Source organism: Syzygium oleosum, unplaced genomic scaffold (genome assembly GCF_021117445.2).
Source record: "Syzygium oleosum isolate NSW1041296 unplaced genomic scaffold, Sole_v2.1 Sole_v2.07, whole genome shotgun sequence".
NCBI classification, from domain to species: Eukaryota; Viridiplantae; Streptophyta; class Magnoliopsida; order Myrtales; family Myrtaceae; genus Syzygium; species Syzygium oleosum.
In genome coordinates this window covers 1,818,981-1,846,406 of record NW_026607491.1, presented here as the reverse complement: position 1 = coordinate 1,846,406, position 27,426 = coordinate 1,818,981, and the positions used below count along the sequence as shown (strand labels likewise).

The 27,426-nt window shown below is 38.5% G+C and overlaps 2 protein-coding genes across 2 annotated transcripts; both read left to right on the top strand.

Moving 5' to 3' along the window:
• The first annotated feature begins 21,430 nt into the window (after window positions 1-21,430).
• Window positions 21,431-22,811, top strand: LOC115682150 (uncharacterized). The gene is made up of 2 exons (XM_030606293.2): window positions 21,431-21,653; window positions 22,276-22,811. Exons 1-2 carry the CDS (start codon window positions 21,431-21,433, stop codon window positions 22,809-22,811), a joined length of 759 nt encoding a protein of 252 aa, XP_030462153.1.
• A 3,807-nt stretch (window positions 22,812-26,618) lies between these two features.
• Window positions 26,619-27,389, top strand: LOC115682244 (uncharacterized). Its single transcript, XM_030606406.2, has one exon. It carries the CDS (start codon window positions 26,619-26,621, stop codon window positions 27,330-27,332), a length of 714 nt encoding a protein of 237 aa, XP_030462266.1. The 3' UTR covers window positions 27,333-27,389.
• The last annotated feature ends 37 nt before the right edge of the window (window positions 27,390-27,426 follow it).

Below are 27,426 nucleotides of genomic sequence, written 5' to 3'. Positions count from 1 at the left end.
CCCATGTAAGAATACATTTGCCAATGATCACTCCAAATATCACTACCTATATGCACGCATCCATTAAATTGCATAAAAAAGTTTTGTAAATCCTTTTTTCCATTTTTGTAAAGATCTTTAATTATTCGTTTAAGTGAATTTCTAGGAACACGTTTTGCTTGTGGAGCACATGCTTTTTGTACAAATTGATTAAAACCAAATCTTTCTCCAAAATTAAATGATAAATGCTCAACGGAAACAAATTTACCTAATTCTTCCTTATAAGTTTTTTCATTAAAATGAAATAAAGGGGAAGTGTTAGGATTGACGTACCCGGAAATTTGTTGTTGCCTGATATCGATTCCCGCTTGGGTTGGATGTTTGCTCCTAAGATGTCATTTGAATGTTCCATATCCTTGTCCACTTGTATATTTATATATTTTCCCACAATGTTTACAAATTATATCATACCTTTTTTCACCAATATCAAACCTTTCCATTTTCGTGAAGTGATCCCAAATGTCAGATGTAAGTTCCCGCTCCGCCTCCTTTGTTGTAGATATTTCGGCAGGAGGATGAAGACTTTCTTGCGTCGGGACGCACTCCACATCGGGAAAAATGTTGATTTCATCATCTTCAAAATCTGCATAATCACGAGGATCAAAAGAATGATGGGATTCCGTCATGATATTCTTACCTTTGCCAGTTGGCACTCGACTTTCACTTGCCATTTTTCGAGTGGATTGAGAGAATTGAGCGGATTGATTGGGAGAATTAAGAGAGAATTGCGCGGATTGAGAAAATTGAGAGAATTTAAGAGAATTTGAGAGAATTTAGAGTATTAAGAAAATTTGAGAGAAGAGAATTTTAAAGAATTTGAGAGAATTGAGAGTATTGAGAGAATATGAGAGAATTTTAGAGAATTTATAGAAAAAATGAGAAGGAAATTTAGGATAAAAAAAAAGCTAGATAACCGTTGCAATTTGCAACGGTTATCTTTTTAATTTTTTTTTTAATTTTTTTAATTTTTTACTTTTGCCCGTTGCCAAGGCAGCCTGCAAAGGCTGCCCTGGCAACGGGCCGCAGCAGGGCCTGCAGACGTGTAGGCCTTGCTGCAGGGGTTTTTTTTTTAATTAATTTTTTTTTAAAAATTTTTAAATTTTTTTTTTGGAACCGGAACCGGAACCGGGCCCGTAGGCCGCGGGCCGGTTTCGGTTCCGAACCGCGGGCCCGGTCAACGGGCCGGGACCGGGTTTGACCGGGCCGGTTCCGGGCCGAAATCGGCCCGTGACCATGACTACCGTAGGGCGATGTAAGTGCCTGTTTAGTACCTAAATCTTTTTGTTCGGGCGCACCACAGGATGATGAAAGTGCTTGCATAGTACCTGAATCTTTTTGTTCGGGCACACCGCAGGACGATGAAAGTGTTTGCTTAGTACTTGAATCTTTTTGCTCAGGCGCACCGCAGGGCGATGAAAGTGCCTGCTTAGTATCCGAACTTTTCTTCAGACGCATCACAGGGTGATTGAAGTGCCTGTTTAGTATCCAAACTTTTCTTCGGATGCACCACGAGGCCATTGAAAGTGCCTGCTTAGCCTTCGAAACTATCTTCGAGTGCACTACAGGGCGATGAGTGCCTCTTTAGTCCCCGAAGCTTTCCTCGAGCGCACCACAGGGCAATGAGAACCTGCTTAGTCCCCGTAGCTTTCTTCGAGCACACCACAGGGCTATGAGTGCCTAGTGGGTTCTCGCCAGCAAGTCTTGAAAGGGACTCCGGTATGCAAAAGAGTACCATGTCAGCTCTACTTGGAAGAATATTCGAGAATCTTTGGGACGTCTTTGGAGATAATCCAGACGTCTAGTGCTCTTTGAGTCTTTAAGAACATTTTATTTATTAGAGATGATTAGAGCAAATATGCATGCATTCATGAAGGATATAGACAAACTAGGCTATTCCAGAATACACATTTCAAAGCTCACCGGAGCTATAGATAACTCAGTTAAAGCTCATGCATGATGGTTTTGCCATATTTGCATCACAAAATATCCACTGAAGGTAATTATCAATGAGACAATTTTCGCTCGCAAGGTAGACTTATCAAGATGTTGAACGAGGGATCTTCAGTCAGAAAGGACTTTCCACTCGCTCTCATTGAAAAAGATTATTTGTCCCAACCATTAATGCGGGAATATTAAAAACACTCAATCTGACCATCATCACATCAACAAGGGTATGAGTTTTCTTGCAAGCGGTACGATCTTACCAATTTGAGAGGTTTTTAACAGGATCGTAATGCAAGTTTGGTCAATGGCTTAACAAAGGAGATTGTCCGAGTCAAGACCATGAAAGAAAAATACTCCGCAATCATCACCGGATTTACAAGTTAAGAACCTACAAAATAAAATAGAAGTAATATTGCTCACACTTCCTTGAGTGATGTTTATAAACATTTGAAACTCTACGTTAATTCAAGTGCCCTAGTCAGGAGAGACTTCATGAAGGACGTAGCGTAGGCTTGGTTCACGAGTTGAGGAACGAAAGAATCGTTGGGCTCAAAAATGTGTATAAGGGATGAGAGTTGGCGATCATCTTGGTGTTGTCACCAGTCTTCTTTTCCACCATCGGAATCCTCTTGGAAAATTCCCTGAGTAATTTTGCGCTTTGGCTTCTTAGACTTTTGTCCAACAATTGCAAATTCGTTTGGGATACAAATTCCTTTACAGTTAGAATTCATTTTTTGATTATTTTGTCTATGGGTATTGGCCTTGCTTTTACTAGGCATACTGCTTTTTTATGCCCCTAGTTTTCAGTATTTTTTTTAATGGGCATTGGCCTTGCTTTTACTAGGTACACTACTTTTTCATGCCCTTAATTTTGGTTGATCCATTTCATCACTTTTTTGCTATTCTTATGTGTTGTCGGGAATTAACCTAGACAAGTTTGAATAAGACCGTATTATTAGGTTCTTGGGGGCTTCATCTTCATCTGGCACTTTGGACCATGATGCTCGAACTGTGGTAACCTTCGCATTGCTCCAATGTGGGGGATGATCACCAATTAAGTTCGTACGAAATGAAATTGCCGGCTCAATTGGGCTAGCAAGGGATATAAGTGTATGGGATAGAAAAAGAATTGCTCTTCGTCATCCTAGGTAACTTAAATCATCGTAAGAGTTCAATTTACAATAATAACACTCAAAGATTAATGCAAGTGAGAGTTAGAAAATTTCTATTCATTTTTCTCATTTTGCGATGTCGGCTTACCTCGAGTTGCCCTAGTGTGGAGTGGTTCTTGACAGGGGTAATTTGAAAGGAGCTTCCAAGTGTATGAGCTAAAAATGGTTAAGCAAAGGATCACCAGTAATGTATAGGGCAGAGAAATGAATTGCCTCTCGTTATTTTGGCTATCGTACCTTATGCGAGAAATCCCTTTACCTTGCAGACATGAAACCTTTTCACTCGTATCGCTAGGAATTAGTACGTGAGAATGTGTATAGACTAAGGATTACCTTTTATCATCCTGACACATCTCGTTCAGTGTATCGGAGCAGTTCAACACCATTCGTTGAATTGTCAAAATTTTCACATGGAATTGGTGAATTAAATAGGTAACATTACCATGTAAAATTCCTTTTCGAAAGACATGGAATGCATTTGGGGGAGGATTAAGCATCCATTTGCTTTAACATGTTTCATCTTTCTTTGTTTCTTTCTACTCTTATAAGAAGAGTTTTTAGGGAAAGAGATACTTAACTGTACTGCAATGGCAAGGCAAATCTACAAGGTAATAAGAAAAACCGTATTAATGAATGGCTCTTTGAGGGACAGGAATTAGGAACGATACAACATTACCCTTCGTGACTCCCTTCATTTGAGTTTAAGTTAATGACTCCTTGAACTTTTCTCAGATGTTGACAATTCTTGTTAACAATAACATGAGCTCATGTTAGGAATAAATGATTGAGGGTAAATTGAGAACGATGCCAAACTACTCCTCATGTCTCCCTTTTGTCTTCAAAGCCAGTAGAGTCTTTTCTTCTCTTCTGGTTGGTCTTGAAACTCGAATGAAATTCTCTATAATTAAGGATGCTCCCAAATTAGGCGGTCCTATCCTCGGCACATGCTGTGTCACTGCAGTCCCGGCACGTTGAGGAGCTTATCAGGAATCCTCTGATTCCTAACTGCATAGGGCATGTGCAATTGCTTCCATGGGGATCTTCGCAGCAAAGCTAATCTTGACTTTAAATGTCTTCGATTGATATGGGTGTCGTAATCTTTTCCGATGACTACCGTCGAGACTTCCATGGTTGTCGGGATCAGCATCAACATTATCTTGTCATATGCAAAGTCCTTTCCAGCTGCTTGTGCTAGACCTTTATTCAAGTTTGTCCTATATAAAAGGAAAGGATATGTTATTTCTATGCTGAAGTGGATGAACTTTAGGAACGAAATACACCATTTTTTATAGACTGGGGGAATTCCATGCCCCTTAGTCTACTCTTCCAATTAAGCGCTTCCTGCATTTTAAGGGAAAAACACGTTAGTTGTTTGTACAAACTTGGGCTAGGACAAGGAACGAGATACATCATTTTAGTATTTCGTTGTGTTTCGTTTGAGAGGTCCTAACATTTGCACTCCATCCGGCTCCCTAGCACATCAGAGTTTAGCATGCTCCTCAGTTCGTCACTTTCTTGTATGAGATGATGTTCCGCTCATTGTGGAGTCAAGGAATGCTCAGCACTCCCTCTAACTCTCTGGGACTGATATCTCACACTAGTACTAATAAGATTTGCTCCACATTTCATCTTGAAAGTTGGATGATCTTCGTCTAGCTTGTCCCAATCGGATTAGCCGGTCTGCAATCACCACCAGGGTCTGACATGTTCTTCAGTTTGTCACCATCATTGGGACTTGATGTGTCATTTCTAAATGCCCCTTCGTAATAACAAAATCAAAAGGGAATATGCTCTGAGACACGAAATGAGCGAGTTATAAAAACAAACAAGGCTATGAGCATGGATACTTTTCTACCACCTTTCTTTTTCGGTCCTTTTGAAAAATGATAAAATGTCCGTTTTACTTTCAAAAGTTTAGAAACGAGAAAGCATGAAAAGCTCGGGCCTCATAGCACTTTCCTTTACATGACTCAATATTATCAACGAGCCGGTTTGGGATACTTCCTTAGGCCCTCAAACATTATTTATTTACAATAAGTGGATTTACAATCTCAGGGGAGAGGGAATTGAAAAAGACATTCCTTCCGGCAGAAATGACGACAAAAAACAAAATGCAAGGATGGCTCCTTTTTCAGGGATTCATGCAAAAGGGTGAGAGGAATTCTATTCAAGCAGGCTTGTACTCATTCCGTCCACCGATCTAGAATGAGGAGGCTTTCTTGTCCAGCAAACTCTGGATTCGGCGCTTAAGAGTGTAACACTCATCAGTTGAATGCCCTACCTCACCAATATGATGATCACACTTCTTGGACGAATCATAGTTTGAGAAGTTCTCAGGATTAGGACGCATCGGCTCAGTAGAGACTAAGCCCTTCTTCTGGAGAATTGTTAGCACATGAGACGGGGATCTGGGGAGTGGAGTGAACTGTTTTTTGTTACTTTGCCTTTGGGGCGACTGGCGGTCTAAAGCAACTGCTGCCCACTGCTCATCTGAACTGTCGGGGGAGGATAAGCGGTCTGGGTGTATGTGAAATCCACATTTGCCAGGAGCTCACTCTCCTTTTTCGTGCTAAGTCTATTGCTTGTGGAGGCGGGGTCACTAAATCACCCTTCACGCAATCCCATTTCGATGAATTCGTCCACCGGAATGAGTCGATTAAGTGACTCAACAGTAGCTCCAATCTGTCGGTGTCTGTATTCATACGAAAGAGACTTAATAAACAGCTTCATTTGTTCATTTTCAAGAAGTTTTGGGGTAACCTGGGCGGCCAAGTTCCTCCATCTGGTGGTATATTCTTTGAACGACTCACTCTTCTTCTTCTCAGTGCGTTCGAGGTCGTCACGAGAAAATGTGACGTCGAGGTTGAATTGGTACTGCTTGAGAAATGTATTAGCGACATCATCTCAAGATTTGAAGGTATCTACATCTTTTGACATATACCATGTCAAAGCTGACCCTATCAAGTTTGCTTGAAAGGACTGGATCATGAGTTCATTATCGACATACCGGGTCATTCGCACATGATACATATGCAAGTGGTGTCTGGGGCATGAGGTGCCATTATATTTCTCGAACTCTGGCATCTTGAACTTTTCTGGCACCTTGACCATTTTGTATACAGATAGGTCAAGTGGGATAGAATGCTGCGGGCCTTGTAACTGTTTAAACATCTCCTCGACCTTCGCAAGGCGTTTATCATGTTTTGTCGTCGGTGCGCTTACAAGTTCAATCTTCCTTATGGCAAGTGGAAGCGGATCGTTATCTAGTATAGGCATCTTGTTATCGCTAACGGAGGCTTGCACTTTTCCAGTAGATGATTGCGGTAACACCACCTCAATTGATGCAGGCGTGGGAGTGAGTTTGCCATGGATGGATTCCACATGCTTCGTGAGATTTTCGATTGTGTAGAGGACCAACTTCATCTCGTTTTCCACGTTAGTGAGACGGATCGGCACGTCTTTCTCGGCTACTTTTTGCCTAGCGAACGGGTATAATTCACAACGAATGAGTATAAGACCTCATAAGGGATTAATCCATGACTTAGTCTAGTATTGTATTTAGCTATCATGTATTTTTTTATTTGCAAAAAATAAGAGAAGCAAAAAAGTTTTTTATGTATATATTCATTACAACGGCAATTCTGGAGTTCGAACCCCGGTCGCCTTGGACCGCTCATTCCCCTGGTACCATCAGGCCAAGGCCATGGTAGTGTTAACGGGGCACGCGCTTTTTATTTATACACAAATTTTCTTCACTTTCGAAAACGACAAGAAATCGAATGGGTAAATAATGATTTATAATGCCCTTTCAAAAATAAGATTGTGAATTGGAAGTAAATATTTTGAAAAAGTTTTAGTAAATATTTCTTCCAAAACGACCACAGTATTAAATGCACAACTAACCTAGACTAATCATAGACTGACCGAGACATACAAAGATAAATAAATTGCAAAGTGCAAAAATAGAAAGCTTACTTTACCAGGAACCATAGCAATCACATAAACATGCACATGAGGAGTGAGGTTCAATTTCTATCTAGACTGGTTTAGCAAAGTGAAGTTAAAAGGGTGCCTGACCGTCGCAGTCTCGCGTTGGTGTCAAGTCCTTTTAATCTCGGTCAAATCGAAAGGAATATCTTATAGTCACGTGTATAACGGCTAAAGATAAACACTTTACGATATTTTTAGAAAGAAATTTCGGGGAAAAGAAAGGCAACCTCAACATCGTAGTCTCACATTTGAGATCGTATCTTTCTTAACATCATCCTAAAATGCCCTATCGCGGCCCAGGTCTGGCGGCATGATTGTGTGTGCAACAGTGTAGTGCTATATCATTTAAAGCATGCACAATAGTTTATAATCAATCATGATTTGACACCTGCAATAACATTTAACACCCTAATATCAAGGTCATACTTGAAATCCTCGCTGTCAAACAAAAATGTTTTTTAATAGGATAAAATCTCTGGCTTAAGTCCACTTTTAAGAAAAATGCAAGTCCCCAGCGGAGTCGCCAGTCTGTCGCAACCGACCTCCGATTTTTATTAATAAAAAGGGGATCTCACAAGGTATGCGCTAAGTCTAGGTCTAGAACTTAACTTGGGCTCTCCCAAGCCTATAACATATCGCGACTTAGGGTTTAGGTTTTTAACCTGCAAGTAATTTTTATCTAGGAGTCGCCACTAATCGGTTTGGGGTGGATCGATTAGAAACCTAAGTAAGGTGACGGGAGAATCACCCTACTCCTATGAACTAGAGATTAAATGAGTTCGGGGACGTGGTTACATTACTTTGATAACCAATGTCCTTTCGATACCTTTTTACCCTGTTCATTTATGAAAATATTTGTCAAGCAATTTGGATTGATTTTAGGACCTTTCTCCTAACATGTGCGGTGATTGAGCGAGTGCACAATCATTAACGATTAGCAGTCAAGATAGCTATGCAGCGTAGGGTTCTAACCCTAACTAAAGCGACAACATTCAAAACAAGGCAATTTATGCAATTATATTCTAATTAGAAGCAACATGCATACAATAATATAATAGTGGTCAAAATAACATGCAAAATCCTACCGCATAACCCTATAGGTTTATTCGATTTAAACATAATTATTAATCAAATAATTCATATAATTTAGAGAAATATTTAAAAAATACTAATTTCTAGACTAATTCCTAATTTTAAAAAATGATTTTTTAAATATTTTTTTTAGAAATAATAATAATAATAATAATAATAATAATAATAATAATAATAATAATAATAATAATAACATGATTTTAAAAAAAAATAAAATTTTTTAAAATTAAATAAATATAATAATAAACTGGGTCGGGTCGACGTATCCAGGTCGGTTAGAATCGACCCGGGTCAACGGACCCAACCCATCGCGTTGACCCAAGTCGGATTTCCAGATCCAACTCGGGTCAGGGGAGTCAACCCGGGTCAGGACCGGATCGAGCCTGGTCGGGGCCCGGTTTGGTGGATAAAGACAAAATAGGGTCGGTTAGACCCGGTCGAACCAGCCCTATTCGGCCTACAAACCGATCGGACCGGTCTGCAGGCTAGTCCAGGGACGGCTCTCGAGTGTCTGGACACACGGGAGCCTCGGTGGCAAGATTCAGCGTCTTGCCAGCTGATCTAGGCCACCTATGGCCTGGGTTTCCACCCAACTTACCTTCTCCAACCACCAGGTCCGTCGTTCGATCGCCTGTTTGCCGGCCGACGACCAAAATCGAACCTACTTTATTGAGATATTTCGACAAACACATGGCGTGCACAGATAAAAACGAGAGATTTTGACCTGTCAATGGGTGCTTCGGGGAGTCGCCGGCTGGTCTACGGGAACTGGCGAGATGGGCTGCTTCCTCTTCAGTCCCTGCAAATCACTCAACTCGCCTTTTTTTGCTCTCAGTTCTCTCTCTATGCTCTGTTTTGAACCAAAAATCCAACCTGTCTCTCTCTGCTCTCTCTGCCCTTTACAGTGGACGCCGGCCAACTGCTCCGCCTGGAAGTTGTTGTCATTAATTGGCCTTGCGTCGGCCTAGCTGCTCCGTGAATTTGGTGGTCGCAGCTGGGCAGTGGGGCGGAAAGTCTTCCTCCCCAAGCGGCCGGTTGGGGCAAGGGAGAACAGGGGAAGGAGAAGAGAAAGACAGCCGGGCTGGGCTAGGCCCAGCTTGCGCGGAAGAAGAGAAAAAGAAAAAGTGGACTGGGCCCACAGGGGGGAAAGAAAGGGCCAGGTCGAGCTGGCCCGACCAGGATTTTTTAATTTTAATTTTAATATTTTTTTGAATTTTTTGTAATTATAATTTTTTTGAATTTTTTTCATTAAAGAAAAATACATTCTTAGTAATGCAAAGTGTACCTATGTCTATATGCAATGCAATTGAAATTAAAACATTTTTTTGTTTTAGAAATAAAAAATTTAATTCCTGATTTTTTCATAATTAATTTTGGGCAATTTAAAAATAAGTGTCAACAATGCCTACTCCATTCCATTCCTTCCCCGACTCTCTCCCTTTCCTCATTCCATTCCAACGTACAGAATATAGCGTATATGTGGTCGATATGGCGACGCCTGACTAACAAACCCATTTCAATTATGCGCCAAACCCTCGATTTTGCCCCAATTTCGGCCATCATTGGTGCAATGACATTTTAACTCTTGACTAAAGTGACCTAAAAATGGCAATTTTTCGGCCAAAAAAGATCATTTCCGGTAAGTGATTACGTGGTAACAATCCAAGTTGGATCCCTCACATTCTAATACGTCATTTCAAATTACACATCCGCGTTTGGTCGTTTAGACTTTTTTGTGAGATGGGTTAAGGTCGGAAAAGATAAACGCCATATAGGATAATAATAAGATTTATAATATCTTATACATTGTTTAGCAAATGTCTAGGTATTATATGGATATAACAAAAGTTCTTCTCTCTCCCCCTCTCTACCTTTTCGCTATTGTCATCAACTCGTCCCCGTTGAGCAGCTTGGACATGATGAAAATTTTGGTCCCCTCTTTTTCATTGTCCCGGAAATAATAGATCCCCAGCGTGTGGATCCTCACCTTTGAACCTTATTAATATGTCATACTTTCATTGATGAATGGAAGCAAAAGATGGAATGCAAGGCTCGATTTTTTCAATTCTCATGAGGATAATGCGTGATTGAGAGAGATTGCAAAAAAGTTGGAAAATTTTCCTCGCAAGTGAAGTGTATATGTAACAAAGAGAGTGCGTAAATTGTGAATTAGAAGGGATGATGAATGAAAGGTCCACCCTCACACCAAATTTTGGGTGAAGGTAGAGTTGTCGATCGAGAAGTTCCGGTTGGGGTACACGATGGGTCGGCCAATGATGACAATTGGTTGGCTAGCGATGGCGATCGGCTGGTCGGAGGCGACAATAGCCATGCGGTGGTTGGAGTTGACAATGATCGGCCATTGCAGTGATGGTCATTGTGTGGTGGCTAGCATATACCATGCACATGAGAAATCCTATTCACCTTTATCGCACTCTCTACATGTGATTTTAAATATAGGCTATATCTCTCTTTTATCATGTCTTATCCTACCTTTGATAGTAATTGAATGCCATATAGGATAAATATTATTCTATCATAACTTTTATCCTGACCACCGAACATAGCTTAAAGGTAAAATCATATAGTAGTATTACTTTGGAGGTCATCTATTTGTCGATAAACGGTTTGGAGTAAATGTATCCAAGTAGAATTAGTTTAGGATTTTTGTGGTACTAGCCAAAAAAAAAAGCAAACAAAAAGAGTCAAACTAGCACATTGTCTTTAGAAATATGAGATGAATGATCCCGATTGGCATTGAACCAAAAAGAGTTTCACCGTAGACGATGCTATCAGTTCTTCCCGTAGGTTTTCAGTACCGAGCTCAATTTGAAAAACCAAAATCACCGTAGTCAGAGCTCCCCAAAAAGCCGGACTGAAAAATTATTAAAAGAGAACACTTGAGACCTTTAGCATGATTAATTAGATTTGACTATGCACACTTGGATCTTTCATGAGCCCCCATTATGTTGTATTAATGAATTAAAGATAACTCATAAATCCTCATAGAAACCTTTTTTTTTTTAACCAAGAAATATATGTGGAGCTCCATACGCCACCATTCAATTATGTATCAATAAACACCACTTGGATGTATCAAATAAAGGATTCAAGATAGGTTATAATTTTGAAAACAGATGGTAAAAGGATCTTTATGATTAAAATAATAATTTTTAAAAAAATTAAAAGACAAGTGGCGTTTGGGACAACCCTTTAAGACCTTCTGTTTTGGCCACCCAACAGTCCTTTTAAAAATGATGGTGGGCATATATAAATGAGAGTATCTCCCTACATGCTTTGTAAAGGATGGGCAACTTGGTTGTGATTAAATTCATAGAAGGACAGCTAAACCTCAATGACAGCAACATTTGATCGGTTCTCAATAAAAACTATGATTGCCGTCAATCTGACCCTTGTACATGCATTTGTCACATTTCACGTACACTACTCTTAAGACATCGCGCTTCAGATACTCGATCTTCAACTGAAGTGTCCTTAGGGAAAGTAGTAGTGTGCATGATGAGAAATTTTAGCATGATTTTTGGTAATTAAGACTGATTTAGAAATTGATTTTTAAAATAATAAAAGAAGCCATAACACTTTGTTTTTACGAGTGATTTCGAAGAGAGCGGATGGATATGAATTGTTGTTAGAGAAAAGAAGAGAGAAAAGAGTAAAAAAAATAAAGTGTGAAAGTCAACCAAAGTCAATGTTTAATTAAGGCAAAAGGACACTATAAGTGCCATAAGTTGTGTACGGAGATCACTTTGGTGCCATAACTTTTTTTCGGATCACTTTGGTGTCAACTTTTTTGAAAAACGATCACTTTAGTGCCAATGCTGACATGGCCGCCGGAAATCTGACGTGGCTCTTTTTTTATTAATTTCCGATGCTGACATGGCTCACCGGAAATCTGACGTGGCTCTTTTTTTGGCCGGAATTTTGGCCAGAGTCACTAAAGTGATTTCTTTTCCTCCGATTTGGCACCAAAGTGATCCAAAAAAAAGTTATGGCACCAAAGTAATCTCCGTACACAACTTATGGCACTTATAGTGTCCTTTTGCCATTTAATTAAGATCGACCTGCTCTCTGCCCCTATCTCTATTTAACAGTTCCTGATTAATACGAAACAGACGACCATATTGTTCTCTCCACACCTGAGTCCACAATATTGAAGAATTTTTCATCTCTCGGTTGTCGACGAGAAATTTTGGACTGAGGGTTAATGAGGGCAGATTTGGGACTCAAATAAAACTTGATGGATTTTTATGAGACAAAAAGTTTCGATTAAAATTTAGACTGGACTTAAAGTTGAGGGTTTTTCATAAGACAAGAAAAAAGTTTCGGGTAGAATTGAGATTGGACCTTAAAGTTTGGGAGTTTTTATGGAACTAAAGAAAAATTAGGGTAGAATTGAGACTGTACCTAAAGTTTGGGATTTTTTAGGATATCAGGCCCTAATATTTTACATCAAAAGTGGGTTTTGTCTTACTCTTGAATTTCTCATTTAGCCCTCATTTACATTTTACTTTCATACTGCAAAGCAATTTATCTTAAAGAGAAATTAAAGTAAAATTATCGACAAAAAAGAAGGCAAAAACTTAACAACCAACTTTTTACTTAAAACTAGACTTGGTGAAATTTCTTATTTGTCTTCACAGTGCAACAACAAATTCTATCATTCTCTCATTTGTTTTTTTTTATTAATTTTGAGTAAATGTTTGGTTTTAGTTATTGAAAGAATCACAAAATGTAAGAACGTCGTGCGAGGAATGAAAAATAACTGCTCATGTGCATGCATTAGAACTAGTGATTGTTGACTTCGTACGAAGTTTCGATAATTTCTGACATATAACTGATGGAATTTTATGGTAATTTCAAAATCAAATAAATATCATGCCCCTTTTGGCAAAAATCCAATACACTTTGCACCCGAATAATTTATAGGCAAAAAACTACCAAAAATCTCAAATTATATTCTTAGTGACACATTTACCCTAAACTCTTTTTGTGACATAAAAAATTACAAAGTATGTCTACTGTGACATATTTATCATAAAAAAATTTTATGTGACATAAAAAACCCAAACTTATACTTACGTAAGACATTTACCCTCAATTTAGGTATCTTTAGATGATTTTCAGCCAAAATAGCATCGTTTTTATTTGACTTTAGCCATGTGGGCACCATGTCAATATTGTTTACTTTCTGATTTCCACATAGGTAGATTTTTAACGGTTATCATTGACAAAACTTGGGCGGAGGGTAATGTATCACACAGGTACAAGTTTGAGATTTTTAGTGTCACTGAAAAAAGTTTAGGATAATTGTGTAACAATTCGTATAGTTTAAGGTTTTTTGTGGCTTTTGCCCTATTTTTTTTAAAAAAATGTATCTACAATTCTATAGATTCTACCCTCTATTTCCTTTTCTTTTATTTTTTCAGAGTTTCTCATACCTGAGGTGCAACAACTTTAAAATTTTCAAATCTCGTGTTTCAAAGTGTATAATTTTAAAGTAGAGGATGCAAAGTGAAACATAAAAGAAAGTTGAGATGATATATGTAAGTCGAGATGATATATGTAAGTTTTCCTTAATTTTAAGTTATGTGATGCATATTGATCATCAATAAATGAGTGGTAGACCAAGACCAAGACCAAGACCAAGACCTAGAGACTTCTTAAATTTTAATTCTGAGTTTGCTGTCAAATTGCACTAATCAATGGAGCCAATTTCTTTACATTATGACACGTAATATCACGATGGCACTAGATTTTCTATCCGTGGTAGTCATTCACTTAACAACTTCCGACTCAGAGAGAGAGAGAGAGAGAGAGAGAGAGAGAGAGAGAGAGAGAGAGAGAGAGAGAGAGAGAGAGAGAGAGATGTGAACTAATTTCATAAGATTAATTTATTTACATATTTTGCATACTAAAGTCAGCGATGCTTATTTGCTTCTAAATTGATATCATGGAAGTCAAGACTTATACAATACTGGTTGCTATATTGTTCCGGAACGGATCCACAGTACGTGCAAACCTTAATTCCTAATTAACTATGTCCAAATGATAATAACTTAAGGGCATAGACAGGGTATAGAGACAATATTAAGGTGATTAACAATTTGCAATCTTTTATAGTTAATCATTGTGAAGTTGCCAATTGATTTGTGTTAGGAATCTTGGTCTATGAAATGGAAAAATAATTCTATCCGATTTAGACCAGTATACAGTAAAGGACAAATCATAAAATTAAAATGGACGTCATAAGCCTTTTATAAGGAAAAACAAGTCTCATACTTTGGTATTATTTATTAACATACTTGGTTCTACACATCCAAACAAATCTCTAGTTTCCATAAGTGGAGTTCTTCGATTTAGGAAAGCAACTTGTCTATCAAGTGATTGTCAATCAATCAAAGATGTTTTGCGTGAATGATTTAGTTGCAAAACAATCTTTAAGATCGAAGATTAATCAACACTTTCTATAAAAGAAATTTGAGCCAGATTACTAGCCGTTGCGATATACAAACGTTGTATTCTGAATCTGAATACTCTCTGAGTCTGAATAGACTTCGCATAGAGTCTGAAGATCCCAAACGTCTTGGCAATATTCACGTGTAAGCTTGGCTAATATCCTCATATTACTCTATTCATGGTACTTCCAAGTTTTACCGAACACCCTGTTCTGGGATTGTTCACCTTTGATAGAAAACTCATATCCTTTATAAGTTCTTTTTAGAATATCATCTGCATAACGACTTGTGTATCTTTCACCTGGTTACTCAACGATTAAACACATTAGTAGCTTTTGATTATTTTGTCATCTTCAAAACATCATAAGGGATTTTCCCTAATAGGATGTTCTAATGTTCCTGCGCAAGCTTATCTGTTTATATAAGTTGTGAATAACAACATGTTGTGCAAAAGATCTGCTGGTCCAATGGAAGATCATGATGGTCATATTAGGTTTGGTACTCGTTAAACTTGTTATATCCTAGAATTTTATAAGGAACAATTGTAGACAGGAAAATGTTGGTATCTAACGGTTGAGATTGTCCATTAGTGAGCTCTGTTGTGAATCGATGTCTTCAAACGGCTCACAATTGATTGTTTATGGTACGATATTATACTGTTGATGCCACCGTTGAGGTACCTTTTGGGGAGTTAAAACCAAGTTCACCAAGAATAACCACATGCAACAACACTCCTTCTGAACGAACAAATGCCCTCGACAGCGCACCGACAAGCAAATTACACATTTGGTACCGTGGAGATTTGACGCGGAAAGACTCTCCAAAACGTAGAGGAAAAACCCCGGCCACTCCTAAACACTTCACTGCACTCATATGAATTACATAGTTCACCTATACAAGTGCAGAACTGAGACTATTTTCACTACCAGCAGCTCTTATTTGGTCTTCAAAAGCGTACTTATAAAGCTTGAATCAACAAACCAATTTGTTGTGAAAAGTAAGCAATCGAAAAATAAAATAAACAAACTAAAGAAATAAATCAGACATTAAATTTACTTGATTTAGTCAGTGTGACCTACATCTATGGGGAGAGCAGTAGAGAATTCGACTATGGATCAAGGGATATAATGGAGATTACAATCACACTCGAGTTACACAAATACTCTCAGTGTTTCTCAACCTTCATTTATTCTCAATAATTTCATAATGTTTAGCTCTCACAATTGCTCATGAAATAATCTTTCAATCCCACAACGAAATAAATAAAATCTTACCCATAAAGAAACAACCTCTTGGATTGTTTTAAGATTTAATTCACAAAGAAACGACCTCTTGGATAATCTTCATAAAAAAAAAAACTAACTTCTTATATAGAAGAGAATTGGATCCAAAATAGGAAACTTACTCAAATTAGAAAATCACTTAGACTCCGTTTGATTCATGGAAAATGCAACATTTCTATAAAATATTTTCCAAAAGGTCATTTTCCAAGATAATGACTATATTTTTCAGTATATGACTGAAACTTGAAAATAAATTAAAAACTATTTTCCACCGTTTAGTTTGGAATATCTTGTTTGATTTTCCTATGTGCACTCCTTTTAATAATTTTTTTATTTCTTTTTTTCAATTTTTTTCTCTCTTTTTAAAAAATTTGAATTTTTTAATTATTTTACCTTTTCATTTTATTTTCTTTTTTTCTTTTCCTTCTTCTTCGATCGGTTGGCAGCCATGACGACGGCTGCGATCGACCACAAGCGAGGGACAAGCCTCGCCACGGGCTAGCGAGGCTTGAGCTCGCCAGATTCCGCCGAGCTGAGCGAGCCTTGGGTGAGGCTCTACTTTACAAGATCCGACAAGGTCGAGCTCAACCAAGGCCACGAGCTTGAGACTCTCAAAATTGACGAGCACGAGGCCTCGCGAGTCTCAGCAAAGTTGAGCTCGTCGTGACTTACCGACCTCTTCAAACTTGCCAGAGGTCTGGCGAGGCTCAAGCTCGAGCCTCGCCGGCCTTGGGTGAGCTTGTTGTGGCCAATTGCTGATGTCACCATGGCCGACCACTGGCTGAGGAAGAAGGAAAAATAAAAAGAAAGAAAAAACATAATTAAAATTTTCATTTTTAAAAAATATTTTTATAAGAACGAATGTTTTATTAACTAAGGACCCAAGCCTAAGCTCTGAGAACCCGCGCTCGGCTTTGTGAGCTTGGCCCTGGGTGTCAAGGACTACAGCTTGAGCATCGAGAAGCCAAGCATGGCATTTACTGACCTAAGCTCAGGTGCTAGGACATTGGGCACGAACACTAGGGCTTCGGGCTTCAGACCTAGCCTAGGTGTACCTGGCTGTGGGCACCGAGGAATCGGACCCAGGCACAGCCTCGATAGACTAGCGCTCGAGCTCCGAAGACCTGGTCCTGAACACCGGGGACCTATAAACTAGCGGGTTAGAGTTTCCGTACTCAAGCGTAGATTTTTGGGTACAAGCGTCAATAATGAGGAAAATATTTTTCGTTGACTCATTTTACTAAGCAAACCAATCGCCGGAAAATGAGGAAAATGTTTTCCACAAAACAAAGAGAGTGTTAAACTAGAAAACAACTCAATTAGAAATTTTCTTTTTCTTTTCATTCTCAAACTCGAGATATAATTTCAATAATTCCACCTTGGCTTGATGCTTGAGTCAAGTTACAATCGTTTCTTGTAACTTGAACTTCTTTGTTACTCTCCCACGGCTCCTCAACGGCTCAACCGCCACAAAGTCTTCCAAGTCCAAGCCTCGCTTGAATTTCGTCATAACATTGGACCGCATCAAGATACCAATTCCACTTGCATTTTTAGCTACTCCATAAGGATTTTCATACTCGGTCGCCTCTATCACAGATAAAGCAATACCATTGTTGCATTTGTACCTGTGAGGAGATTGAACATGCACCTTGTTAGACTTAACATCTACAACAATTGTTGGCTCTACGGGCTTCTTCTCACTACAAGCATTATCTGTGTTGATTACCATCCTAGCATCCGCTACCTTAGAAGTTTCTGATTGCAACTCCACCATGAATTGAACACCGTCCAAATCCATATAAATACTGCCACAATCATTCTTACCTAAATGTACCGGAGACTCGTCAAATATAATTTCTCTTATGACAACAAGCGAATTTAATTTCGAGCACAATAATCAATAGCCCCACTCACCCTGTGCATAACTTAGGAATATGCATTTTCTTGCCTTCCCATTGAGCTTACTATCATTCATTCAAATATAATACGTACAACCAAATATTCTAAAAATAGAATAATCGGCAACGTTACTTGGTTACACTTCTTTGAGAGTCTAACATCAAATCTTAGTCAATGGGGATCTATTCGCAAGATAGCTCGCAGTACTAAGCGCATATGCTAGTAATTTCCTAGTCATCTAAGAGAAAGCATTTTATAGGCCGACTATAGTAATGTACTAAGTACACCTATTAGGAATTTCCTAGTCATACCAGACCTAAAAAGCATTTTATAGGCCTTCTCTGGTAATGGTTTTGCTCATAACTTTACAACTTGTTGAGGTTCATTGGCATTAGTGTGGTGTCTCACTATGCTTTCCTTCTGTCGCAACCTTCCCAGAGGTGAACCACCAAGGGAAAGGCTAACAGACTTACTAAATGGGAACGAAAGTCCCTCTCACGAGGTAATCGTTCGAGTTTAGTGCAGACTTTCTCAAGTCCATCTGACCGTAACTTGGTACTCAATCAATCATGTAATTAATCTTACCTTTTGGAGTCGCCATTAATCAATTATAGGTCGATTAGACACTTCATAAACCAGAGATTCAAGAGATTCGAGGACTTAATTACGCTAGATTAACCTAACACCCTTTCGGTACCTTTTCTCTTTAATTCGAAAATGTTTTTGCATGCAGTCTTTATCCATTTTTATCCTATGACGCTAACATGTGAGGAATGATCATGCACGTGGATCAATGAATCACGTCCAGATAATATTAAAGGTTTGACCTTAGTGTCTAAAGGTCCAAACGTCCTAATATATCTTGGTTAATGCAAAGAAAATATATAACTAGATAACCTAAGATTTTATTAACTAATGACATACATTTAAAATCATGTATTGAACTTAACTATACTAACATTATCCTCACCTTGGTTAGATTGCATTCATATTAGTTTCTTAGTTTTGATTTGCATATTTAGGAACCATATGGTTAATTAGGAATTACTATTTTATCTTTAAATGAAAATCAAAAAAATAATAATAAGTGGCATGTTTCATATAGTCATCATTGTCACTTCATCATTGCCATGTCATCTTTGCCGTGATATCATTGGCACGTCATTGTTGCCACGTCATCGTATTGTCATGTCATAAATTCCATGTCAGCATTGCCACATCATAATTTTCATGTCATGCTAGATTAATAGTTTACTTGTCATTAGAATTAGGTAACATATAGATTGCATCTATATAATCTATGTCACATGTTATTAATTAGATTAGCATTATATAGACACGACCTAGCATTAAATTGTATCTCATGCATTGCACATAATTTAATCTCTTATAAAACAAGAAAAACCAAAAATCAAACAATTATTGTTGCATTTAGAAATCATGTTTAGGACATGCATAATTTTCATGTCATTGCATGTCATGCTAGATTAATAGTTTACCTGTCATTAGAATTAGGTAACATATAGATTTCATCTAGATAATCTATGTCACGTGTTATTAATTAGATTAGCATTATATAGACACAACCTAGCATTGAATTGTATCCCATGCATTGCACATAATTTAATCTCTTATAAAACAAGAAAAACCAAAAATCAAACAATTATTATTGCATTTAGAAATCATGTTTAGAACGTGCATTATTTTCATGTCATTGCATGTCATGCTAGATTAATAGTTTACCCGTCATTAGAATTAGGTAACATATAGATTGCATCTAGATAATCTATGTCACATGTTATTAATTAGATTAGCATTATATAGACATAACCAAGCATTAAATTACATCTCATGCATTGCTCATAATTTTTTTTTTGGTAACCGAGGTGTCCGGGCCAGCTTGCACGCACCTCGACTATTCCTCGGGAGAGACTAGCACAGCAACCCACCGCCATGGCCTCCCACTTAAATCACAAGTGCTCAGCTGGGAAATCGAACCTGGGACCAGTGCGCCTAACCACACAATCCCAACTACGCCCTAACCAACTGAGCTACCCATGGGTGGGTGCATTGCTCATAATTTAATCTCTTATAAAACAAGAAAAAACCCAAAATTCCAGCTTAAGGCTTAAAGATACAATCAAAAAGATTACATTTGCGTTGTTGATTAGGAAATAAATCCTAATTGATAATGCCTATCACTCAAAATATTTGAAGTTAAATATTGACAAGCACAAATTAGGCAATAAGATATTCAAATTGATTCGGATAAGAATTTACCTAATTTGTGGATAACTTTCAAATTTGAACTCGACGGATCACAAACGGTGGTGACCGGCGATATGGACGGTGGGGACTCAGCTCAATGGTTGGCCTCACGGTGCTCAGCCGGTGTGTATTGGTTCTCGATATTGAGGACTATCATGGTGATACTGTGAACTCGCCGGGAAAGCCTACAAAGACGAACGGATTATGGTGTTGCTGGTATGGCCAATGACAAAATCTCGATGGTTCGGTGAGGGACGGCGAGGCCGAGCTGGAGGAGTCACTGATAGCAAGCTCGTCGCAGCTTCAACAGGGAACAACAGTGACATTGTCGGATTCTTTGGGACAACACCTATTTGTCGCGATCATCGGAGTAGGGGACCAAACAAGGCACAGGCGAGGGTCATGGTAGAGCGGTGGGCTTGGCTGCACGATTTGGATAGGGACGGTAGGCATGAGGCGGCACCGGCGAGGATCTTGCAATGGAGCAATAGGACAAGGAGCTCGTTACCGGCAGTTGCAGGTAGCATGAATAGGGAAAAGTGTCAGAAAAGTCTTAAACCTATTATATTTGTATCAATTTAAAAATTAAAAATTAAAAATTTGAATTTTTTTAAAAGATAAAATAAAAAATTATTAAAATGAGTGCAAGAAGGAAAATCAAATCATATTTTCCATACCAAACGACGAAAAATATTTCCCAGTTCATTTTCAAATCTCATTGAACATTGGAAAATATTGTCATTTTCTACTTTACGGAAAACATTTTTTTAAAAATTTAAATTTTTCGCGAAACAAATGGAGTCTTATACAGCTGAAGAGACCTCAAACCACGAGTCACCAGTCAACCAAATTCAATGTTTATGAAGATTGACCTGTTCTTTTGCCCCTCTCAATAAACGAGTAAAGAAACCGGACCCTCTAGCACATCTCCTTCAATAAAATACATTAACTTCACTTATATATACCGTTCTCATCAAAACACATGCCAGCATGTAGAAAGAGGTAGATGTCGAAGAATTCCTTAAGCTTTTCATTTCATGCATTCTTGCTTCGAATCTCTCTCTGTTTTCACTTACATCCCATTAGTTTAAATCGCCAAATCATTCTCATCGCATCCAAATTCCTCTAAAATGATTTGCATCTGCTATCACTGTTTTCATCGGGTAACTTTATTCATTGCTTTGGTTGCTCCTCAGGCTCGGATTGAAACGCAGTCATTATTTCTTCCGATCGCATAAAGGCGGGCGAGTGAAGAAGAAACAGTCAGATGTCGAATGAGAGCGGCAATAGGATTCATCCGGAGCACAAGCTTGAGCTGATGATGCAGGGAGACCCTTTCTTCTGCAGCGCGTGTAGACAGATCGGGTTCGGATTTTCTTATGGTTGCGAGACATGCCTCATCCTAGTCCACAAAAAGTGCATGTACCCGCCTTCAACGGTGTCACACCCTCTACAGAAGAATTGCAACCTCAAGTATAATCCTCAAGCTGGTACGAGTAACAAATCCACGAAAGATGCTCCTTTGTTTTCCTGTTCTGCTTGGTTTTTTCCCCTATATGATTTTATTTCTGTTTTTTCCCTCTAATTGCAGTTGCCATTATCTCGGAAATTCACTAACTCAGAGAGAGATGTAGACAAAATTCACGGAGTAGTAGTCTATTTACATAGTTCGCGTATGTACAGACCTTAATTTCTAATCAACTCAGTCCAAATGCTAATAGACAAAAAAATAAATACGAAGTATATAGACCAATTATAAAGGTGATTAACCATCTGCGATGTTTCATGTTTAATCATTGTGTAGTTGCCAATTGATGACAGTTAGGAATCTCGGTCTACCAGAAAAATTTTTTTTTTTACCTCAGACCAAGACCAGTATACTATTAAAAGAAAGATTGTAGAATCACAATCAGTGCATGAACCTTTTATAAGGAAACGCAAGTCTTATACTGTGGTATCTTTAACAAACGATCAATACTCATGTCGTATACCGTGCAGAACATCGCCATTTACATTGATAGTTAACTAATCATGTCAATGGTGAGGGAGGTGAGGTTCGTAGAAAAAAGTAAAACAGACTGTCTAGATTATTTAACACTGTAATTCCTACAGATACCAGTGGTGCTTGCACCTTCTGCAGCGCATGCTCGGAGCCTCTTCGCAGCAGCGCATACAGCTTCGTTGCCTCTGGCAATCCGAGCTTCCACCCATCTTGCCTCCACCTCCAGAAATGCATACACGTCAACGATGTCATGCTCAATCTCGTCGAATCGTGTTCCTCAGCTTGTGACTGGTGCGGGAAGAAGTCGATCTGCCTGAACAAAGTCGAGATCCCGAGTTGGTGGTACGTGTCTGAGGGCGCGAAGCACCGCTACCATGTGGGGTGCGTGAGAGAAATGATGGTGGAGAGCTGGAAGAGTGGCGGCATCTCTTACGACGAGGACGCTGATGACGGCCAGACATCAATGACAGCCGACAAGCCTTGTAAATGGAAAGGCAAGAAAAGAGGGTTTGTCGGGAGGACGATAGTAAAGTTTGCTTTTGTTACCGGGTGGTCGGCGCTCACTGGAGACGTGACCGGAATTTCGGGAAACTTGTTATGGAACCGACGATCAAAGTTAATCGAACGTTCCCGATTCTTGACATAGGGTCATTGATAAGCATCTCCAAGTGTTCTTGCGCGAGCTTAATAGTTTATACGTGTTATTGAACTATGTGCTGTGAGTAAAACATCAGCTGGTGATGTTTCATTATGTTCATCACTCCTGAAAACTATGTTACATATCTATTTGAGTTGTAATTGCTTTCTCTTCACAGTTATTGTTATTAGTTTTAAGGGTAATTTGCATCGATGGTAACTGAACTTTAGTGGAATTCGCAATTTTATCACTGACGAATTACAAAATTAGATAAATACGTATTTCTTGGCATGATTTGAAAAGATAAGAGTACATACAAAGCTAAAACGGAATAGAGTAGGCCAGCAGTCGAAACCCAGAAGATGTCGAACTTATGACGTCTACAGAGAACTGTTCACCTCACACCAAGGTTGGTAAAGGTAAAATCGCTAGGGGCCTGTAAAATTGAATAACGTTGGTCATAACAACCGGTATAATTAAAGTTGAAAATCTCACCATCCCTGTTATTTTAAGTCATAAATATCTCAGATATTATTGTATTAAGTAGTGACTATCTAACAAATTTACTGTTCATAGCCAATGGAAATATGTCTAGAAGGGGAAGATCCTAATGCAAATACAAATCTATTAGTTTATAGTTCCGAATACTGTTCAAATGCAAACTAGGAAGAAAAAAATAACAATAGCGGTAATCCAGCAACTTATGTTACACTTGACACTCCATTTAAAAATTAAAACACATAAGATCGACGATTAGTAGCTTTAGAACAAATCGTCGCCCCCTTTTCTTTTCCTACTTCTTTATCATCCCAACCAAGTTAATCATCATCTTTATCATTTTTTATGGGCCTATTTCAGATGTTATTTCATGAATTTTCATTGACTCTCTATAGGGTAATTGAAGATATCAGGCAAAAAGCCAAATCTTATATCAATCTAGTTGCCAATACGAATTTTACCGATTTCACCGACTCTACCAATTTTGACAAGTGATTTTACTAATTTGCAATTTTGAGTGCGAGTGAAATTATTTGATGAAATTTGAGTCATAACATCGTACAATTCCCTGATTTTAATCGCGATTTTGACAACGTTGCCAAGCAGTCAATTATTTCAATAACAGCATTCTTCATCATAATCAATTCTGTGAATATACTGCCTAGCCCAACAAAAAAAAAAAACAATTGCAAAGAGGGGTTACTCTTATCTCTTGAGGGATCGATCTACCCGTCTGAAAATTTTTGTGCCTTAGTGCATTTTTCTGTACTTGGTACACACAATGTTATACCTAAAAATACTTCAAACGTATTCAATGAACAACTGAGAGTTGTTCTATTATGATCCAACGGTCATCGATTTCTGAGAATCTGGTCCTTAAGGATTTTGTGTTAGTGCTAGCATTGATAATAGGGTCATGTTCGTCCATCCCTGATTGGAGGAAATTTTCTCCATCCATGCTTCTCAATGGTACGTTGCAAGTATAGACGCATCACCCACTTTTGATTTTAGTTAAGTTTGTATGTGTCTAATATCCATAAAGTGTAACCCATAAATTATGGAGGAAATTTCTGGACCAAAAAGAAATTATGGAGGAAATTTCCTTCAACTAGGAATGGTGGAAAATATTACTCTGGCAAATATACTATACGAAAAGCACTAGCAGACTCGACCTAAATAACTGAAGCATGACGTCCTATTAGCTGCATGAAATGTAATAACTGCACTGAATTGAACTTTTCTTAGGACTCGACCACTGTGTGTTATTATTCCTTTTCAGAAAGGGGAAATGACACAAATTGTCCTTGAACTTTGACCATATGTGCAATCTGGTCCCTAAACTTTTAATTTGTTTAATGTAGTCCATGAACTTTAGTATAATGTTCAATGTGGTCCATGAACTTTTAATTTGTTCAATGTAATCCTTGAATTTGAATTAATGGAAGGACTACATTGAACATTTTCATATAGTTCAGGGACTAAATTGAACATGTACCAAAAGTCCAGGGACCACATTGAACAAATTAAAAGTCCAGGGACCACATTGAACAAATTAAAAGTTCAGGGACCACATTGAACATTAGACTAAAGTTCAGTTACTACATTGAACAAATTAAAAGTTCATAGACCAGAATGCACATTGGGCCAAAGTTCAGGGATTATTTGTGTCATTATCCCTTTTAGAAACGAAGGTCAATTTTGATGACAATAATAGTCGTTAGTGACAAATCGCTATGAATCAAGGCCATGTGATTAAATGTTGCTTTCAAGCATATAAGATTCTTATGCTTCTATGAATTTACTCGTTTGTGACCTAAGTTGAACATTATTAAGAAAGCAAATAAAGAGATGATTGTCTCATTTTTCATGTCACTTCACAATTATTTGTATATAAAGCTGATGGAATTCTTGCTCGTGGAGCGGCCAAACATAACATACTTGCATGATGACGATAGGAATCTTTGAATCTGTCGTGCTTATGGTCAGAATTAAGAAAAGGACAAAATTAACGGAAAAAGCTTGTCATTGAGTTGACAAATTCAACCGAGTCACTTACTTCCATTTGCCCTGTGCCGTGTTGTATAGTGCCTTGTCATGTGAGAATTTAAGAAGTAAACAAAATACATACTTCTTGACATAATAAGAAAGGTTTAGAAGTGCATAAAAAAACAGAAATTAGAGTCGTTCATCAGTTGACACCTAGAAGACATCAAATTTAATATATAGAGAATTGTTCACTAGGCTTCACAACTGGCAACAACAACACTGTTAAATCAAAATCAACTCTCCCTTAATAATTGAAGCATGATGTCTTAGCTGTGCGAAATACGATAGGTGAATAGGCATTGACCTTCATAGGACTTGACCAATTGCATGTTATTTTCCCCTTCATAAAGGCCAGTTGATGTTCGACCCCAACAAAAAAAAGGCCAGTTGATGTCAAATAATAGTTGTTTTAATTCATGCGAACAGCCGGTAGACGAACCCATGTGCTGGTTGAATGTTGCTATCATCCATGAGTTGCTTAGGGAGATTGTATCATTTTTAATTTCCAAGTTTTTAATGTCTATATCACCACCGTTACGAAAAACTATCCAATAAATTTAATATACGTGTGGGGTCATTGAAAATGGTATGCGAATTCTATGTACTTCCCATCAAATATCACGGTCCAGATTCAATCTAGGACAGTAATTGGTTCACTGAAAAGGACTTTCCGTCGGTCAAGTCAGAACACACAAACATTGAATATGCATCTTTGAACTTGTCAATTTCGTCTTTTTCTTAAATTGAGGAAAAAAAAAAGGCGCGTCATTGACTTGATATTTATTCTACATGAAGTCAATAGCATAACACATATAACTTGAAAAGACAAAAGAAAGGATGGAGATATAAAGTCAATAGTCAACTCGTAGTGTGATATGGACCAGCCAACAGCCACATGTACTTAGGATCCAAATCGAACTATAGTAGGGATTACTGTACTTCAACTAGGGCAACTTGTCCTTGCAACTTCCACACGTATTTGTCGGAACTTCCTTCCTGATGTTTATAAAAAGAGGAAAATGAAACCTTACATGCAAACCAACCTCTTCTTCTCTCATTTGAATCTGCTTCTTCTCCAAAGGAAAAGAGTTGAGGCCTAAAAACTGCATATAGTACAGGTATCTGTTTCTTGATGATTAATTCTTCAGGAAGTTCTTATTTAATCTTTGTCATTTGAGCTTTCAATCTTTCCATATTTCTTTTTGACATAGCTATGACTATGATCCAATTCTCAGGTAATTTTGATCACTAGCTATAAAGGAACGGGATCAGATGGGAGGCGAGGTGTCGAAGAACACTAAGGACACTAGTTATACGATTCATCCTGAGCACGAACTCACACTGATGGAGCCACGAGACCCTTTCTATTGCACCGCATGCAAGGAGACCGGCTTCAGCACCGGCTACGGGTGCTCTAAATGTGTTGTTCGAGTCCATCAAGAATGCAAGTCCCCTTCTCCGGAATCGTCTCTACGACTTAAACGGAAAAAGCACTCCTTAAAATTTTACCCTGATATGAATGCCGAAAATGGAAAACCCAGATTTTGTGCTGTGTGCTCCCAACCAGTTAGAGGTTGTGGGTACAGGTCGAGTTCGGGGAAGAATTGCCACCCATCGTGCCTGACTCTTCCGAAATCCATCATGGTCAACAGTGCAGAACTTCGTCTGGCAAATAAGATGATGTTGGACTGCAAATGGTGCGGCGTGATGAAGCGTTACATCGGCAAAGTCAAGATCCGGAGCTGGTCGTACGCCAGAGAAAATTGCGAGTATCATGTGGGCTGTGTGAAGGACATGGTGATTGAGAGCTGGAGGAATGGCGAGTTCGTTCCTGCGAAGGAAGGCGATGGTGCGGGTCAAATGCATATTAAAGTGGACCTTTCTTCTAGGGGGATATCAGGAAACTTGGGCAGCAAATTGTTGGAATTGGCTCGTAAAGGAACAATGGCCGCAATGACCGGAGACCCGACTGATCTGCTAGGTTAGGGGCAATACCCTTGATCAAACAGATCCAAAGAGAAGACAAATGTTCTGGGCTTACAGGAATTTTCGGTTAAATACATGCTTCACGTTGAAGAAT

Coding starts and splice junctions, on each gene's coding strand:
- LOC115682150 (XM_030606293.2), top strand. CDS start 21,431: ATGTCGAATGAGAGCGGCAATAGGATTCATCCGGAGCACAAGCTTGAG. Junction 21,654..22,275: donor CAAGTATAATCCTCAAGCTG/GTACGAGTAACA, acceptor TAATTCCTACAG/ATACCAGTGGTGCTTGCACC.
- LOC115682244 (XM_030606406.2), top strand. CDS start 26,619: ATGGGAGGCGAGGTGTCGAAGAACACTAAGGACACTAGTTATACGATT.